Source organism: Procambarus clarkii, chromosome 24 (assembly GCF_040958095.1).
Source record: "Procambarus clarkii isolate CNS0578487 chromosome 24, FALCON_Pclarkii_2.0, whole genome shotgun sequence".
NCBI lineage: Eukaryota > Metazoa > Arthropoda > Malacostraca > Decapoda > Cambaridae > Procambarus > Procambarus clarkii.
In genome coordinates this window covers 36,262,246-36,279,693 of record NC_091173.1, presented here as the reverse complement: position 1 = coordinate 36,279,693, position 17,448 = coordinate 36,262,246, and the positions used below count along the sequence as shown (strand labels likewise).

The following is a 17,448-nucleotide window of genomic DNA, read 5'->3' as shown; positions in this document are numbered from 1 at the left end:
TGCAAAGTCTAGGAGAGGGAATGTACTCCTGAACGGAGCATCTGGCACCGGCAAGAATAAGAGGGCGAAATCACTATCAAAGGTGATTTTTACAACTCAAAGGGGCTGACGGCGACGACCACGAGGGGGTAGAGTAAACGTGTCCACCTGGAGGACAGAATGGCCTAAGGCTTAGAGGATATGTTTAATATCATCATGGGAGTCTTTGAGGTCTCTAACACCAGTTGCAACATGGTGCGGGAGGAGAACAGTACCAACACCGGCATTTAATCGAGCGTTTTTCTAGACCCAAACAGGGGTCTCCCGAATGCAGGACAAAGCGGCTGAGCGAGTAGCTGCATCCTGAGAAGGAGCAGCAACGATACGCATACGGTAATAGGTGGGGTTAAAAGTAACAGAGGCATCTACTGAATCAACAAGGTGTTTATAGAGGGAAAAATCGTCAGGAGGAGTAGAATCCATATGGTGGAGATCAAAGTATTTAGCCCATGTAGTGGGACCAAACAAGGCGTTGTAAGTATTATTATGGGAAGGGATCGTGCGAGTGCGGCCGAGGCGGGGACGACGTTGAGAACCCCCAGAGTGAGAAGGGGTAAAAGGCGCACTAGTCACAATGAGAGACGGAGCCGTGCCAGGGGACGAGGTGGTCACCACTTGGGTCTGGGAACTCGACCCTACCAGAGAGGAGGGAGGGGAGCTGAGGGGAGTAGTCAGGAGGAGTAAGGTCGGGGTCCAATGCTACGTGGGCTACAGGGCCTTGTCTTCCAACACAGTCCGACTCAGGGCTTGATCGCCCACCCCACGAGCCTGGGAAGGTACAAGGGAAATATTATCTGCCATAAAAACGAGGAAAGACTTTCATTCACGAATGTGCCCCCATACGCACCATGGAGCCACATTAGAGGTAGGACACCCAACAAGAAGCTATCGCCGATCATGCTGGGGGCCCCCCCAGGGGTGCGTCGTGAGTATACACCCCACAAACGCCACCTTAAGAACCGTCAATCCATCGAGATCAGATTCAGTGATGAAAGGAGGATTGACAATAAAAGGGTCCCCTCGTTTGAGACGTTGGGTACTACAGTTCTACGGGTGCAAGAGTATGCCTCCCCAAACACCCAGACGTCAAAATAAAGGAAGGCCGAAAGAAGAATCAAAACAGGCAAAAGGTCGGTGGGGAATGACAAAGATAAAGGAGAAGAGGGAGGAGAAAAACGAAACAGAAGGAAAATGCATCCAGCAAAATTTGTGAGGACAACAGCAGGAGCAAAACGCTACAAAAGGACAGGGGACCGTCCCAAGGAGCATCACTCTCCAGCAGCCACCCACCAAGCCCCCTCATGGCAGCAACGAGCTGGACAGGGAAGGGTTGAGCTTAGATAAGATTAAGGTCGGTACTTTTGTTAAACTCACCCAAAGGCAGTCCGTCCTAATGAACATTGGTCAAATGTCTGTATACAGCCGCCAAATCACATCTTTATGCATAACAAACATTTTGCACAGGACTCACAAATCTACGTTTTCCTCAGCTAGGCTCGTCCAAGCGGCGGCTCACTCTAAACACACATTCACCCATTATATAATACTGAGTTCTTAAATTAGGTATTTGAACAAATCTAAATATTTTTTATGATACATTAGAATTTTGTGTATAGTTAGGCCTAGATAAAGTTCATGTTTTAGATGCTTAGATTCAATTGGCATATATTTATACTTCATGTACTTGAATGATGCATTTTAACCTGCTCCCAGGCTAGGCTTATTCAAGAGGCCGCCGAGCCCAGAAACGCAGCGATCAAATTTAACGTTCTCAATATTTAAACAGGTATTTTCTCACATGTACACCAAAATATGCTAACGCCAAAATTTGGTTTCGTTATGTGATTAGGTGTGCTGATAATTATTTGGATTTGTGGGACGTAGATGAAGCATCTACAGAGGTTTTGAGCACACAGTTTGTTAAGGATGGGTCGATAAATGTTGGAACCAGGTATTTCACATCCAAGTAATTCCCAGCATAACTCCCATACATAATCAAAGTTACAGTGACGGAAATGGGTTTTGGGAGCCAGATTTATCCAGAATATGGGGATGTCCAGCACATATGCACAGAACTAAGAGTATGTCCAAGACATACACTCAATGATTATTGTAGTCCTTGACATACTCCCAGTGATCATTGTTGCACTAGACATACACCCCAGTGATCATTGAGGTCCCTGACATACACCCAGTGATCATTGTAGCACTAGACATACACCCCAGTGATCATTGTAGCACTAAACATACACCCCAGTGATCATTTTAGCACTAGACATACACCCCAGTGATCATTGTAGCACTAAACATACACCCCAGTGATCATTTTAGCACTAGACATACACCCCAGTGATCATTGTAGCACTAAACATACACCCAGTGATCATTGTAGCACTAAACATACACCCCAGTGATCATTTTAGCACTAGACATACACCCAGTGATCATTGTAGCACTAAACATACACCCCAGTGATCATTGTAGCACTAAACATACACCCCAGTGATCATTGTAGCACTAAACATACACCCCAGTGATCATTGTAGCACTAAACATACACCCCAGTGATCATTTTAGCACTAGACATACACCCAGTGATCATTGTAGCACTAGACATTCACCCAGTGATCATTGTAGCACTAGACATACAACCAGTGATCATTGTAGCACTAGACATACACCCCAGTGATCATTGTAGCACTAGACATACACCCCAGTGATCATTGTAGCACTAGACATACACCCAGTGATCATTGTAGCTTTAGACATACACCCCAGTGATCATTGTAGCACTAGACATACACCCCAGTGATCATTGTAGCTCTAGACATACACCCAGAGATCATTGTAGCACTAGACATACACCCAGTGATCATTGTAGCACTAGACATACACCCCAGTGATCATTGTAGCTCTAGACATACACCCAGTGATCATTGTAGCACTAGACATACACCCAGTGATCATTTTAGCACTAGACATACACCCAGTGATCATTGTAGCACTGGATATACACCCAGTGATCATTGTAGCACTAGACATACACCCAGAGATCATTGTAGCACTAGACATACACCCCAGTGATCATTGTAGCACTAGACATACACCCAGTGATCATTGTAGCACTAGACATACACCCAGTGATCATTGTAGCACTAGACATACACCCAGTGATCATTGTAGCACTAGACATACACCCAGTGATCATTGTAGCACTAGACATACACCCAGTGATCATTGTAGCACTAGACATACACCCAGTGATCATTGTAGCACACGACATACACCCAGTGATCATTGTAGCACTAGACATACACCCAGTGATCATTGTAGCACTAGACATACACCCAGTGATCATTGTAGCACTAGACATACACCCAGTGATCATTGTAGCACTAGACATACACCCAGTGATCATTGTAGCACTAGACATACACCCAGTGATCATTGTAGCACTAGACATACACCCAGTGATCATTGTAGCACACGACATACACCCAGTGATCATTGTAGCACTAGACATACACCCAGTGATCATTGTAGCACTAGACATACACCCAGTGATCATTGTAGCACTAGACATACACCCAGTGATCATTGTAGCACTAGACATACACCCAGTGATCATTGTAGCACTAGACATACACCCAGTGATCATTGTAGCACTAGACATACACCCAGTGATCATTGTAACACTAGACATACACCCAGTGATCATTGTAGCACTAGACATACACCCAGTGATCATTGTAGCACTAGACATACACCCAGTGATCATTGTAGCACTAGACATACACCCAGTGATCATTGTAATCCTTGACATACACCCAGCGATCATTATAATCTTCGACGACGGTCATGACTGAAGTATACTTCGTGGTTGGTGACTGAACATTTGACATGGTCTTAACTAACCTCCTGCAGTTACTAGGCCTTAACCCCGGCACCAAACCAGTTCCGTCTTGACGACTTACTTCACGAAATTCCAGACAAGGTGTGTACTCCATGGCTGCTTGGCTATGTCGTTAAGGATGGAGAAGTAGTCCTGACTCCTCACAATGGTCTCGTTCCGCGCCACCATCAACAACCTGAGAAAGACCATTACATTATATATTTGTGTATATATATATATATATATATATATATATATATATATATATATATATATATATATAGATATATAGATTAAAGTATTCAGTGAGAATGCACAAGGTCTTCTCTGAACACTATTTATTTTCTTTTCGAGGATGTGGGTCCCTTTAATTAAACCAGTGGTGGTACCCCTAAATATATATATATATATATATATATATATATATATATATATATATATATATATATATATATATATATATATATATATATATATATATATATATATATATATCGTACCTAGTAGCCAGAACGCACTTCTCAGCCTACTATGCAAGTCCCAATTTGCCTAGTAAGCCAAGTTTTCATGAATTAATTGTTTTTCGAGTACCTAACCTACCTAACCTAACCTAACCTAACTTTTTCGGCTACCTATCCTAACCTAACCTATAGAGATAGGTTAGGTAGGGTTGGTTAGGTTCGGCCATATATCTACTTTAATTTTAACTCCAATAAAAAAAAATTGACCTCATACATAATGAAATGGGTAGCTTTATCATTTCATAAGAAAAAAATTAGAGAAAATATATTAATTCAGAAAAACTTGGCTTATTAGGCAAATCGGGCCTTGCATAGTAGGCTGAGAAGTGCGTTCTGGCTACTAGGTACGACATATATAAATATATATATATATAAATATATATGAACAAGCTTAAATGGGTCCCAAGCGAAATATGCAACTGAAAACTCCACTCCCCAGAACGATTCAAACTCAGAGAGCCAGGAGCACTATTCACCTTGGCGTACCTGGTACCTTAACCCCTAGACCACATAACTGTGCACAAATCTTGGTAGTCATGAGACTATTTATCCAACATCTGACAGCGCTCGGTGGTCAACTTGGGAATAGATATTTTATCAAATCATATCACATGTTGGAGCCATGTGATAAACAAAAATATGTGTTATTCATTCTCTGACTCATAACTCTCTCTCACTCATTACTCCTCTCACTCATAACTCCCTTTCACTCATAACTCCCTCTCACTCATAACTCCCTCTCACTCATAACTCCCTCTCACTCATAAGTCACTCTCACTCTTCACTCCCTCTTGCAGGAAATTTTTGCCCACTATATCTATATTATTATCTAAGAAATGTATTATTTCTATATCATATCTAAATCATAACAAAATCATATCACAATCACTACAGATTCATTATATATCTGAATCCTACAAGACAATGCCACCTATGATCACGTATGACCATAGAGCCCTTGGTTGCCTACGTGACTTTGTGCATAATTTCTCAAGGATCCAGAAGCTTCTAGAAGGATTTCTTAATTAAAAAAACTACTGGAACTATTGAATCAATTTCCAGTAGGGATTAAATCAAATCCTTAATAAGAATCAATAGTGGAGGCAAGTACTACTTGTAATCTTTAAATCCTATATCTAATTATATTATAATCATATCTGATCTCAATTATATGTCTAGACAGTAAAAATAATCAATCAATATTCATTCAAGGCTATCTTGCTCAGGGAGCATGGGGGGGGACGATGGCTGGAAGAGGAGTGCCCACCACGCCCCGAGGCAGAACACGTGTGTTTACATAACAGCGAAAATGTGTGATGGTGCCTTGCGAACAATTATTCAGCTTAGGACACCTTATCCAATTATCTTTATCACCAGTGATTACTCTCTAGAACTGGAGGAGTACTTGGACAATATATCAACAAGGAAAAATTCCTAGAATATTTCTATATAAGAGTGTAGAGTGGAGCACACAAAGTGACACTCTCTCCACCTTTACTATCATCACTTATCTAACCTATTGCAACCGCAATTAAGGACATAATCAATTAACAACGCTACTAGAACATTATACAGCAAGGCTATTACATAAAATACTGTTCCTGAACTCGACAAGAGTTTAGGAACGGTCTGGCACACATGTCAGACAGGCACCCGGCATTCAGAGAAGTATATTGAATGTTATTTAGCATATTAATTTGTCAATTATATGCTTGTATAACTTTAATATATCCAATAAGTCTGTCTGTCGGTTATAGGGTGAGGCCACGCCTCATATTTCAGTGAGCATTCATTAATTAATCTTACAGCAACTGAATCTTTACCAGGACTCTCGACACTCGTGAGGTTCACTGGTTCATAGGTGTCATTAGTCTGGGAAGAGTTTCAGTTGAGCTAACTGAACCTCTTCATATAAATTGAATATATCTATATCTATATATATCCTTGAACATATAAATTAACAATTGCTTGCTTCATTATCTTTAATTAATCATATAAGTTTAACCTATTGAATATAATCTTTAGTCCTTAGTTAACTAGTATTTAGACTAGATTTAAGGCCATTTAATATCATACTTCTACAATTTAAATTGTTGGGTTTATAGTAAATGAATATTGGCTGTTGATAGTTATGGTGCTAAGCTGGACTATGTACATGTTTAAACCCCTGATTTAAACAGAACCAGTGTTCAGTCATAGAACGGAATTTATTAAAATCTTATCCTTGTATTAAAAATACAAGCTGATGTGAGATAATTGCCTGCAGGTGGATTGTGGAGCTTCAATCAGCCTCTTCATTCACCCCCACCTGCCCCTTATAGCCCACAGTCTGTCATTAGGAAAAGAGGAGGTAGGACTTACAACCCTAGCAAGAGACTTTAGTTGAATTAATTTTGCATACAGTAAATTTTTAATTTTAGTTCAGTACAATTCCCTAGTAGTTCTCCTCTCCGATCAATCCCGGCAGTTTTCCCCTCACCTCTCACTCATAACTCCCTCTCATAACTCTTACTCATAATTCCCTCTCACTCATAACTCCCTCTCACTCATAACTCCCTCTCACTCATCACTTCCTCTCACTCATCACTCCCTCTCATTCATAACTCACTCTCATCACTCCCTCTCATCACATACATGACTCACCACATACAGAAGTGAGGGTCAGATCCCTCATGACAACACAACTGGTCAGGTAGTAAGGAATTCAGTGCTTCAGTACCACCTTCAACCCAATCTGAATCCCATCATCTACCCAATCCTTCAAAGTATCACCTACTCAGTCTTGCCCTAGTACGATATACCCAGTCATATACCCACCATTCAACCCTATAATATAATCAATCTTGTAACACCTATACTCTACCTAATCTTTCAACCTTTCACTTACGCAATCTTTCAACCACATTAACTACCCAATCCTTGAACCCTATAATCTACCAGATCTTTCAACTATAGTCTACCCAATTATTAAACTCTGTAATATACCCAATTTTCAACCTTATAATCTACCAAATCTTTATACCACACAATCTACCAATTATCTCAACCCCCATCACCTACCCTGTTTTAACAAATTAATCATCTGCCCAATCTCTCAAAGATATCATATACAAAATCTTTCAATCCTATCTTCTATCCAGTTTTTAAACACTATCACCTACCAAGCCTTTCAATTCTCTCATCTAACCAATATTTCAACCCTATAATCTACCCAATCTTCCAGGCCTATCATCTTGCCAAATCATTAAATCTTATTATCTACTCAATCTCTCAACCCTAATACCAATCGATTCATCCAACATCATCGTCATTCAAATCGTCTATCACAATCTACCTGAACCTCAACTCCACCAGCCACCCCAACTCCACCAGCCACCTCAACTCCACCAACCACCCCAACTCCATTCTTCCAGGTGTGGGGATACAGGTGATTGGCTATCTTACCTTTGCGTTATCCAATCCTCTTTAGTGCTGGCTAGACCGAGGGCCAGTTTGGTCTTCTCCTGGGCGTTGGTCTCGTTGATGTAGCGAGCCAGCACCTCCTCCCACTCCTCCGCCCCTGCAACGTTATCAGAATGTTACCTTACCAAGTACAGTACTGGTATATAATCCTGCGTGACACTGGTAACGAGGCCTGGTACCTTGTCTTGTACTCGTAGACTACCGGTTGACACTGGTAACGAGGCCTGGTACCTTGTCTTGTACTCGTAGACTACCAGTTGACACTGGTAACGAGGCCTGGTACCTTGTCTTGTACTCGTAGACTACCGGTTGACACTGGTAACGAGGCCTGGTACCTTGTCCACAATTAATGAAGTGGGTATCTGGTCCACAGTTACTGTAGTGACTGTTATGTACCTTCAATGACAGATCCAACAGTGAATGACATTATTTAAAACAGTTAAAAATATGACTATGGTGAGAGGTGTTTGGGCTCTGAGTCTCCAGTTCCTGCTGGTTTGCCTGGAATAGCAACGTGGACTTTCCGTGGTGAATAGGTGGTATATGAAGCGAGCAGCTTTACAACACCAGGACTTGTGGCTGCAAGACCTGCATCTTGGCCCCCAGTGGCTCTCATGCTGTTCTCAGTGGACAACCTCCATCAAGCTCAAACCCTATGAATAACGAATTTGATGTATTCACTCATCTCTGATTCGCTAATATTAAATGTTTCTCCTGTTGTATTTGTTGTATTTTAATCCCAGAAATCTTGCATTCTTAGTGGAAAAGCTTTTCCCTCTTAACTCCCCTAATGTTTACTCTCTCACCGGAGATTTCCAACAGTACTTTCCGGTAATTTTCTAATGAATGTTTCACGTTCAACAATCGTCACTGTATCTGCAGCCCGGCTTCCTAAGGTGTCCCAACGTCGAGAAACTGTCGAAATAAAGTGCCCTTATCCTAACCTACCAGAGGATGCAAAACAGAAAACGGGACAGTACGTCAATTTCACAAGCCACTATACTGAAGCGAAATAACCTTTTTCTAGTCACACGATTTTTGGCCTTAAGGAGAATATACGTCAAAATGCGAAGTCTTGTTAAGAGGACGGGTTGTTATCTGAGTGCTATCTTGAGGGTGAATATATCAGTAGTAAGGGGGGAATACTGAAGCTACACTCGAGCGGTAGGCTGCGTATACCTCGCCTGATTGAAATTTAAATTTAAATTGAAATATGATTATTGAGGTATAAATACACACACAGTGATGAGGTAGCTCAAGCTATTCTCACCCCGTTCAGTACAACGTGTTCATACATATATAGACACACATCACAAACAATTAACATATTACCGACATTCTGAGAGATAAACATATATACATTTCTTACTTTACAAATGTACTATGTTACCAGATGTTCACACAAATACTTTGATAACTAGGTATATTGACAATTTGCAATAGACATAAGACAATTCAACAAAAGGTTACAATCTCGGTGCGAAATTCTTATATCTCTCCAGAATATCATAAATTTTTCCGCTGTGACACAGCCAGGCTATTTGTTCAGGAACAGTTCTTATCTCAGTGTTTCTATATACATTAATCAACGGACAATCAAGAACATAATGGGCAAGGGTGTGAGACCTTAACATAACACATAGTTTACACTTCGTGTCATTATCATGAACACCTGTTCCATATTCCCAGTAATATTTGTACCCAAGCCTGAGCCGCATGTGCATAGAGTCACTCCAAGCATTTCTCCTTTTACCATAAGTGAAATGTGTGTTTTGACTCACACACATGTAGTGTTGCAAGGTTAGACTTCCCTCATACACTATACCTCTCCTCGCCACTTCTGCCTCTGCCTCAATATTTCTGATTTTTTATTTTGCTTCTAATTTGTCTCATTCTGAAAACACATTCAATGTCAACGTGTGGTTGTTAGTGTATTGAATTATGGGGTGTGGTCATACCACACTGGTCTTCCTTGGTGTCTTGTACACCTGAGAGTCACCTCAAGAATTCACCTATGGTCACCCAGGCGGCGGGTGAGTCTCCCTTCACCTCATATCTCTAGCTCAGGTCTCTCACAATACACGCCTAGTTATTCCTAGGTCACACCTAGTTATTCCTAGGTCACACCTAGTTATTCCTAGGTCACGCCTAGTTATTCCTAGGTCACACCTAGTTATTCCTAGGTCACACCTAGTTATTCCTAGGTCACACCTAGTTATTCCTAGGTCACACCTAGTTATTCCTAGGTCACACCTAGTTATTCCTAGGTCACACCTAGTTATTCCTAGGTCACACCTAGTTATTCCTAGGTCACACCTAGTTATTCCTAGGTCACACCTAGTTATTCCTAGGTCACACCTAGTTATTCCTAGGTCACACCTAGTTATTCCTAGGTCACGCCTAGTTATTCCTAGGTCACACCTAGTTATTCCTAGGTCACACCTAGTTATTCCTAGGTCACACCTAGTTATTCCTAGGTCACACCTAGTTATTCCTAGGTCACACCTAGTTATTCCTAGGTCACACCTAGTTATTCCTAGGTCACGCCTAGTTATTCCTAGGTCACGCCTAGTTATTCCTAGGTCACGCCTAGTTATTCCTAGGTCACGCCTAGTTATTCCTAGGAGGTATTCCATTCCTGGGAAAGGTTTATAGCTCATCCAAGGTAACATTCCCCAAGGTAACATTCACCAAGGTAACATTCACCAAGGTAACATTCCCCAAGGTAACATTCACCAAGGTAACATTCCCCAAGGTAACATTCACCAAGGTAACATTCCCCAAGGTAACATTCCCCAAGGTAACATTCACCAAGGTAACATTCCCCAAGGTAACATTCCCCAAGGTAACATTCACCAAGGTAACATTCACCAAGGTAACATTCACCAAGGTAACATTCACCAAGGTAACATTCACCAAGGTATCATTCCCCAAGGTAACATTCACCAAGGTAACATTCCCCAAGGTAACATTCCCCAAGGTAACATTCACCAAGGTAACATTCCCCAAGGTAACATTCACCAAGGTAACATTCCCCAAGGTAACATTCCCCAAGGTAACATTCACCAAGGTAACATTCCCCAAGGTAACATTCCCCAAGGTAACATTCACCAAGGTAACATTCACCAAGGTAACATTCCCCAAGGTAACATTCACCAAGGTAACATTCACCAAGGTAACATTCCCCAAGGTAACATTCCCCAAGGTAACATTCCCCAAGGTAACATTCACCAAGGTAACATTCCCCAAGGTAACATTCCCCAAGGTAACATTCACCAAGGTAACATTCCCCAAGGTAACATTCCCCAAGGGGAATGGGGGCCTCGTAGCCTGGTGGATAGCGCGCAGGACTCGTAATTCTGTGGTGCGGGTTCGATTCCCGCATGAGGCAGAAACAAATGGGCAAAGTTTCTTTCACCCTAAATGCCCCTGTTACCTAGCAGTAAATAGGTACCTGGGAGTTAGTCAGCTGTCACGGGCTGCTTCCTGGGGGTGGAGGCCTGGTCGAGGACCGGGCCGCGGGGACACTAAAGCCCCGAAATCATCTCAAGATAACCTCAAGAAGGTAACATTCACCAAGGTAACATTCACCAAGGTAACATTCACCAAGGTAACATTCACCAAGGTAACATTCCCCAAGGTAACATTCCCCAAGGTAACATTCCCCAAGGTAACATTCACCAAGGTAACATTCACCAAGGTAACATTCACCAAGGTAACATTCACCAAGGTAACATTCCCCAAGGTAACATTCCCCAAGGTAACATTCACCAAGGTAACATTCACCAAGGTAACATTCACCAAGGTAACATTCACCAAGGTAACATTCACCAAGGTAACATTCCCCAAGGTAACATTCCCCAAGGCAACATTCACCAAGGTAACATTCACCAAGGTAACATTCCCCAAGGTAACATTCCCCAAGGCAACATTCACCAAGGTAACATTCACCAAGGTAACATTCACCAAGGTAACATTCACCAAGGTAACATTCACCAAGGTAACATTCCCCAAGGTAACATTCCCCAAGGTAACATTCACCAAGGTAACATTCACCAAAGTAACATTCACCAAGGTAACATTCACCAAGGTAACATTCACCAAGGTAACATTCCCCAAGGTAACATTCCCCAAGGCAACATTCACCAAGGTAACATTCACTATGGTAACATTCCCCAAGGTAACATTCACCAAGGTAACATTCCCCAAGGTAACATTCCCCAAGGCAACATTCACCAAGGTAACATTCACCAAGGTAACATTCCCCAAGGTAACATTCACCAAGGTAACATTCACCAAGGCAACATTCACCAAGGTAACATTCACCAAGGTAACATTCACCAAGGCAACATTCACCAAGGTAACATTCACCAAGGTAACATTCACCAAGGCAACATTCACCAAGGTAACATTCACCAAGGTAACATTCCCCAAGGTAACATTCCCCAAGGCAACATTCACCAAGGTAACATTCACCAAGGTAACATTCCCCAAGGTAACATTCCCCAAGGCAACATTCACCAAGGTAACATTCACCAAGGTAACATTCACCAAGGTAACATTCACCAAGGTAACATTCACCAAGGTAACATTCCCCAAGGTAACATTCACCAAGGTAACATTCACCAAGGTAACATTCACCAAGGTAACATTCACCAAGGTAACATTCACCAAGGTAACATTCCCCAAGGTAACATTCACCAAGGTAACATTCACCAAGGTAACATTCACCAAGGTAACATTCACCAAGGCAACATTCACCAAGGTAACATTCACCAAGGTAACATTCACCAAGGTAATATTCACCAAGGTAACATTCACCAAGGCAACATTCACCAAGGCAACATTCACCAAGGTAACATTCACCAAGGTAACATTCACCAAGGTAACATTCACCAAGGTAACATTCACCAAGGCAACATTCACCAAGGTAACATTCACCAAGGTAACATTCACCAAGGCAACATTCCCCAAGGTAACATTCACCAAGGCAACATTCACCAAGGTAACATTCACCAAGGCAACATTCACCAAGGTAACATTCACCAAGGCAACATTCACCAAGGCAACATTCACCAAGGTAACATTCACCAAGGTAACATTCACCAAGGCAACATTCCCCAAGGTAACATTCACCAAGGTAACATTCACCAAGGTAACATTCACCAAGGCAACATTCACCAAGGTAACATTCACCAAGGTAACATTCACCAAGGTAACATTCACCAAGGCAACATTCACCAAGGCAACATTCACCAAGGTAACATTCACCAAGGCAACATTCACCAAGGCAACATTCCCCAAGGTAACATTCACCAAGGTAACATTCACCAAGGTAACATTCACCAAGGCAACATTCACCAAGGTAACATTCACCAAGGTAACATTCACCAAGGCAACATTCCCCAAGGTAACATTCACCAAGGTAACATTCACCAAGGTAACATTCACCAAGGTAACATTCCCCAAGGTAACATTCACCAAGGTAACATTCACCAAGGTAACATTCACCAAGGTAATATTCACCAAGGCAACATTCACCAAGGTAACATTCACCAAGGTAACATTCACCAAGGTAACATTCACCAAGGTAACATTCACCAAGGTAACATTCACCAAGGTAACATTCACCAAGGTATGTATATATATATATACATAATAGAGGTATAGGAGAGGTATATTATACCTCTCTCTCTATAATTATATATTATACCAGGCAGAGAGTAATATAATACCTTATATATATTATTCCAGGCATAGCGAGGTATAATACCTTTTATATATATATATATATATATATATATATATATATATATATATATATATATATATATATATATATATATATATATATTATACTATGCAGAGAGTGGTATAATATCTTATATATTATACCAGGCATAGACGTATAATACCTTATATATCATACAAGGCATAGAGTGGTATAATACCTTATATATCATACCAAGTATAGAGTAGTATAATATACCTTATATTATATACCTGGCAGAGAGTGGCATAATATTATAATATACACTATATATTATACTCTGCAGCGCGGCACAGTTACCAGGGTTATAAGAGGCAACAGGTGGAAGGAGCTTCAGAAGAAGGTATAAAGGCATTACTATAGGTGCAGGGAGGATAGACCGACAGGGGGTCGGCAGGCGCTGTTTCAGACAATATGTAGGTAAAAGGTGGGACCAAGAGCTGGAGCTTCCTCTCCTGAACATTCTACACTCACCAGGTGTGGGACTCACCAGGTGTGGGACTCACCAGGTGTGGGACTCACCAGGTGTGGGACTCACCAGGTGTGGGACTCACCAGCCTTCTGCATGCCAAAGCGGTAGACGAGGGAGCGAGTGTTGGGAGGGATGAAGTAGTCCGGATCCCTAATCCATGCTAGCAGGCGCTGGTAGGCGCCCTCCAGACACGGCTGGTACCCGTTACTGCAGGCCAGATACATCAGCACCAACCGGTTGCGCCTGGGGGGGGGGGGGAAGAAAGTAGTCCTCGTAACTCACAACTACTTCATCATACATTGTATAACCACAACCACTAGCACATTCTAACTAATAATTATATTTACTTAATTTCATAAAAACAAGAATGAAGGTATCCGGCAGAAGGCCTATTGGCCCATGCAAGTTTCATAATATATATATATATATATATATATATATATATATATATATATATATATATATATATATATATATATATATATATATGTACTCACCTAATTGTGCTTGCGGGGGTTGAGCTCTGGCTCTTTGGTCCCGCAACATGTGTGTGTGTGTATGTGTGTGTGTGTGTGTGTGTGTATGTGTGTGTGTGTGTGTGTGTGTGTGTGTGTGTGTGTGTGTGTGTGTATGTGTGTGTGTGTGTGTGTGTATGTGTGTATACTCACCTAGTTGTACTCACCTAGTTGCGGGGCTTGAGCTCTGGCTCTTTGGTCCCGCCTCTCAACCGTCAATCAACAGGTGTACAGGTTCCTGAGCCTATTGGGCTCAATCATATCTACACTTGAAACTGTGTATGGAGTCAGCCTCCACCACATTACTTCCTAATGCATTCCATTTGTCAACCACCCTGACACTAAAAAAGTTCTTTCTAATATCTCTGTGGCTCATTTGGGCACTCAGTTTCCACCTGTGTCCCATAGTGCGTGTGCCCCTTGTGTTAAATAGCCTGTCTTTATCAACCCTGTCGATTCCCTTGAGAATCTTGAATGTGGTGATCATGTCCCCCCCTAACTCTTCTGTCTTCTAACGAAGTGAGGTTCAATTCCCGTAGTCTCTCCTCGTAGCTCATACCTCTCAGCTCGGGTACTAGTTTGGTGGCAAACCTTTGAACCTTTTCCAGTTTAGTCACATGCTTGACTAGATATGGTCTCCATGCTGGAGCCGCATACTCCAGGATTGGTCTGACATATGTGGTATATAATGTTCTGAAAGATTCCTTACACAAGTTTCTAAAGGCCGTTCTTATGTTAGCCAACCTGGCATATGCCGCTGATGTTATCCTCTTGATATGAGCTTCAGGGGACAGGTCTGGCGGGATATCAACCCCCAGGTCTTTCTCTCTCTCTGACTCTTGAAGTATTTCATCTCCCAAATGATACCTTGTATCTGGTCTCCTGCTTCCTACCCCTATCTTCATTACATTACATTTGCTTGGGCTAAACTCTAAAATCCATTTGTTCGACCATTCCTGCAGCTTGTCCAGGTCTTCTTGAAGCCTCAAGCTGTCCTCCTCTGTCTTAATCCTTCTCATAATTTTGGCGTCGTCAGAAAACATTGAGAGGAATGAGTCTATACCCTATGGGAGATCATTTACGTATATCAGAAACAGGATAGGTCCAAACACAGAGCCCTGTGGGACTCCACTGGGGACTTCACGCCATTCTGAGATCTCACCCCTCACTATAACTCTCTGCTTCCTATTGCTTAGGTACTCTCTTATCCACTGGAGCGCCCTACCAGTTACTCCTGCCTGTTTCTCCAGCTTACGCATCAAACTTTTATGGAGTACTGTGTCAAAGGCTTTCCGACAGTCCAAAAAAATGCAGTCCGCCCATCCTTCTCTTTCTTGCTTAATCTTTGTCACCTGATCGTAGGATTCTATCAAGCCTGTAAGGCAAGATTTACCCTCCCTGAACCCATGTTGATGGGTTGTCACGAAGTCTCTTCTCTCCAGATGTGTTACTAGGTTTTTTCTCACAATCTTCTCCATCACCTTGCATGGTATACAAGTTAAGGACACTGGCCTGTAGTTCAGTGCCTTTTGTCTGTCACCCTTTTTAAATATTGGTGCTACATTAGCAGTCTTCCATATTTCTGGTAGGTCTCCCGTTTCCAGTGACCTACTATACACTATGGAGAGTGGCAAGCAAAGTGCTCCTGCACACTCTTTCAATACCCATGGTGAGATTCCATCCGGCCCTACAGCTTTTCTCACATCCAGCTCCAATTGGTGCTTCTTGACCTCATCTCTTGTAATTTCGAACCTTTCCAAGGTCACCTGGTTTGCTGCCACCTCTCCTAGCGCCGTGACTTCTCCCTGTTCTATTGTAAAGACCTCCTGGAACCTTTTGTTAAGTTCTTCACACACCTCTTTGTCATTCTCTGTGTACCTGTCCTCGCCTAACCTAAGTTTCATCACCTGTTCCTTCACTGTTGTCTTCCTCCTGATGTGACTGTGTAGTAGCTTGGGTTCGGTCTAGGCTTTATTAGCTATATCATTTTCATACCTTTTCTCAGCTGCTCCCCTCACACTAACATACTCGTTCCTGGTTCTCTGGTATCTCTCTCTACTTTCTGGTGTTCTGTTATTACGGAAGTTCCTCCATGCCCTTTTGTTCAGCTCCTTTGCTTTCATACATTCCCTATTAAACCACGGATTCTTCCTTTGCTACTCTGTTTTTTCCTGTCGGGCTGGGACAAACCTGCTTACAGCCTCCTGACATTTTTGGGTGACATAGTCCATCATGTCTTGTACGGACTTGGTTCCGAGTTCTGTGTCCCAATGTATATCCCATAGGAATTTATTCATCTCCTCATAGTTTCCCTTTCGGTACGCCAGCCCTTTGTGTGTGTGTGTGTGTACTCACCTAATTGTACTCACCTATTTGTGCTTGCGGGGGTTGAGCTTTGGCTCTTTGGTCCCGCCTCTCAACTGTCAATCAACTGATGTACAGATTCCTGAGCCTACTGGGCTCTATCATATCTACATTTGAAACTGTGTATGGAGTCAGCCTCCACCACATCACTGCCTAATGCATTCCATCCGTTAACTACTCTGACACTGAAAAAGTTCCTTCTAACGTCTCTGTGGCTCATGTGGGTACTCAGTTTCCCCCTGTGTCCCCTTGTTCGCGTCCCACCAGTGTTGAATAGTTTATCCTTGTTTACCCGGTCGATTCCCCTGAGGATTTTGTAGGTTGTGATCATGTCTCCCCTTACTCTTCTGTCTTCCAGTGTCGTAAGGTGCATTTCCCGCAGCCTTTCCTCGTAACTCATGCCTCTTAGTTCT

The 17,448-nt window shown here is 42.2% G+C and overlaps 2 protein-coding genes across 3 annotated transcripts in view; one reads left to right on the top strand and one right to left on the bottom strand.

The window, feature by feature from the left end:
- Window positions 1-17,448, top strand: part of LOC123761547 (glutamyl aminopeptidase) — a 705,879-nt gene that overhangs the window by 457,877 nt on the left and 230,554 nt on the right. The gene's annotated exons all lie outside the window — the stretch shown is intronic.
- LOC138368250 (glutamyl aminopeptidase-like) overlaps window positions 1-17,448 on the bottom strand; it is a 56,632-nt gene that overhangs the window by 10,020 nt on the left and 29,164 nt on the right. The window contains exons 6-8 of the mRNA XM_069330801.1: window positions 14,239-14,399; window positions 7,897-8,011; window positions 4,014-4,127 (exon numbers count right to left, since the gene is read on the bottom strand). Of these exons, the coding sequence (XP_069186902.1) occupies window positions 4,014-4,127; window positions 7,897-8,011; window positions 14,239-14,399 (390 nt within the window). The remainder of the gene's footprint in view (window positions 1-4,013; window positions 4,128-7,896; window positions 8,012-14,238; window positions 14,400-17,448) is intronic.